At 60.5% G+C, this 1,573-nt stretch overlaps 1 protein-coding gene and 1 long non-coding RNA gene across 4 annotated transcripts in view; one reads left to right on the top strand and one right to left on the bottom strand.

Moving 5' to 3' along the window:
- Positions 1-357, bottom strand: part of LOC122542166 (transcription intermediary factor 1-beta-like) — a 108,136-nt gene extending 107,779 nt beyond the window's left edge. For all 3 annotated transcript variants that reach the window (XM_043679588.1, XM_043679587.1, XM_043679586.1), the window contains exon 1: positions 129-357. In XM_043679588.1, the coding sequence (XP_043535523.1) occupies positions 129-357 (229 nt within the window). The remainder of the gene's footprint in view (positions 1-128) is intronic.
- The window catches only part of LOC122542167, a 14,088-nt gene continuing 12,861 nt past the window's right edge, over positions 347-1,573 (top strand). Inside the window, exons 1-2 of the long non-coding RNA XR_006309749.1 lie at positions 347-433; positions 918-1,015. This is a non-coding gene — a long non-coding RNA (uncharacterized LOC122542167). The remainder of the gene's footprint in view (positions 434-917; positions 1,016-1,573) is intronic.

Genomic DNA, 1,573 nt, shown 5'->3' on the forward strand with positions numbered 1-1,573 from the left:
CTCTCCTCCTGTCCCCTCCCCTCCCTCTGAACCCTCACACCGCCCCAGCCCTCACCACTCCCTCTTTCTCACCTGCCCCCTCTCCATGTGATCCCTCCCCACAACATGCCACCCCCTGCGGGCCGTACCTTCCCCCGGGGAGTAAGAATTGGCTCCGATGCAGCCCTTACACAGCGAGTGCAGGCAGGGCAATAGACGGGGCTGCCGCTCCCTCAGGGCCTCACGGCAAACTCCGCACCGCTCCAGCTGGCTCAGCTCGGCAGCCGCTGCGTCAGGCGCCTCGGCCTCAGCAGCGGGCCCCGAGTCGTCAGGAGGTCGCCCGGCCTCGGCGGGCAGCAGCGCGGCTGGGCTGTCCATGACTGTGGCGCGGTCGCGGTGTCAGCGGCAACGACTCGGCGGCGACCCATTGTATTCGGCGGCCATTGCCCCCGCGGTGAGCGCGACCCCGAGATCTCGCGATAACTCAGCTTTGGGACTGGGGCTCCGGGAGAGGGGGGGGGGGGGACGCATGACGTCATCAGGTTCGTGCGGCAGTTTGCGGAGTGAGCGTGTGAGGGCGGGGCTGGATCGACGTCAGCGCTCAAGGTGTCCCGTTACGTCATGGAGGCGGATCGACAGGGCGTGACTACAATGGAATTAAAGGGCGGGCCTCAGCACGTGAGGACCTGGGCGGGGCCTGCATGACGTTTCCCTCACACCGGGGGTGTGCGTGATGACGCGAGGGCGCACGTTGATGTCTGCCTTCCCCATTGACAATGACCTGAGTTGTCAATCAGACCCACTTCAGGCATGGCTCAGGGAAAAGGAGGCAGCTTTCTCAGGCCCACCCCCCTGCCCATCCTCCCAACCTCCCCCTCCCCTGAGAATCCATTAATTTGCTTTCATTGCGATTGCTCCTGATTTTGATTCCACCTTAGGGCAGCATTTGCTGAACAATCCCGACTGTGCTGAACATCTGCTGGAGGCACCGGTTTGAGCTGATGCCCGTGGGGCAGTAGGCGCTGATGTGGCGAAGGTAAAAACAATGACTGCAGATGCTGGAAGCCAGATTCTGGATCAGTGGTGCTGGAAGAGCACAGCAGTTCAGGCAGCATCCGAGGACAGGCAAAATCGACGTTTCGGGCAAAAGCCCTTCATCAGGAATAAAGGCAGAGAGCCTGAAGCGTGGAGAGATAAGCTAGAGGAGGGTGGACTGTAAAACCTGTGCACACACCTCCTCCCTCACCTCCATCCAAGGCCCTAAAGGAGCCTTCCACATCCATCAAAGTTTTACCTGCACATCCACTAATATCATTTATTGTATCCGTTGCTCACGATGCGGTCTCCTCTACATTGGGGAGACTGGACGCCTCCTAGCAGAGCGCTTTAGGGAACACCTCCGAGACACCCGCACCAATCAACCAAACCGCCCCGTGGCCCAACATTTCAACCCCCCCTCCCACTCTGCCGAGGATATGGAGGTGCTGGCCCTCCTCCACCGCCGCTCCCTCACCACCAGACGCATGGAAGAAGAACGCCTCATCTTCCACCTCGGAACACTTCAACCCCAGGCCATCAATGTGGATTTCAACAG

This window comes from Chiloscyllium plagiosum, chromosome 39 (assembly GCF_004010195.1).
Source record: "Chiloscyllium plagiosum isolate BGI_BamShark_2017 chromosome 39, ASM401019v2, whole genome shotgun sequence".
In the NCBI taxonomy this organism is placed as follows: Eukaryota; Metazoa; Chordata; class Chondrichthyes; order Orectolobiformes; family Hemiscylliidae; genus Chiloscyllium; species Chiloscyllium plagiosum.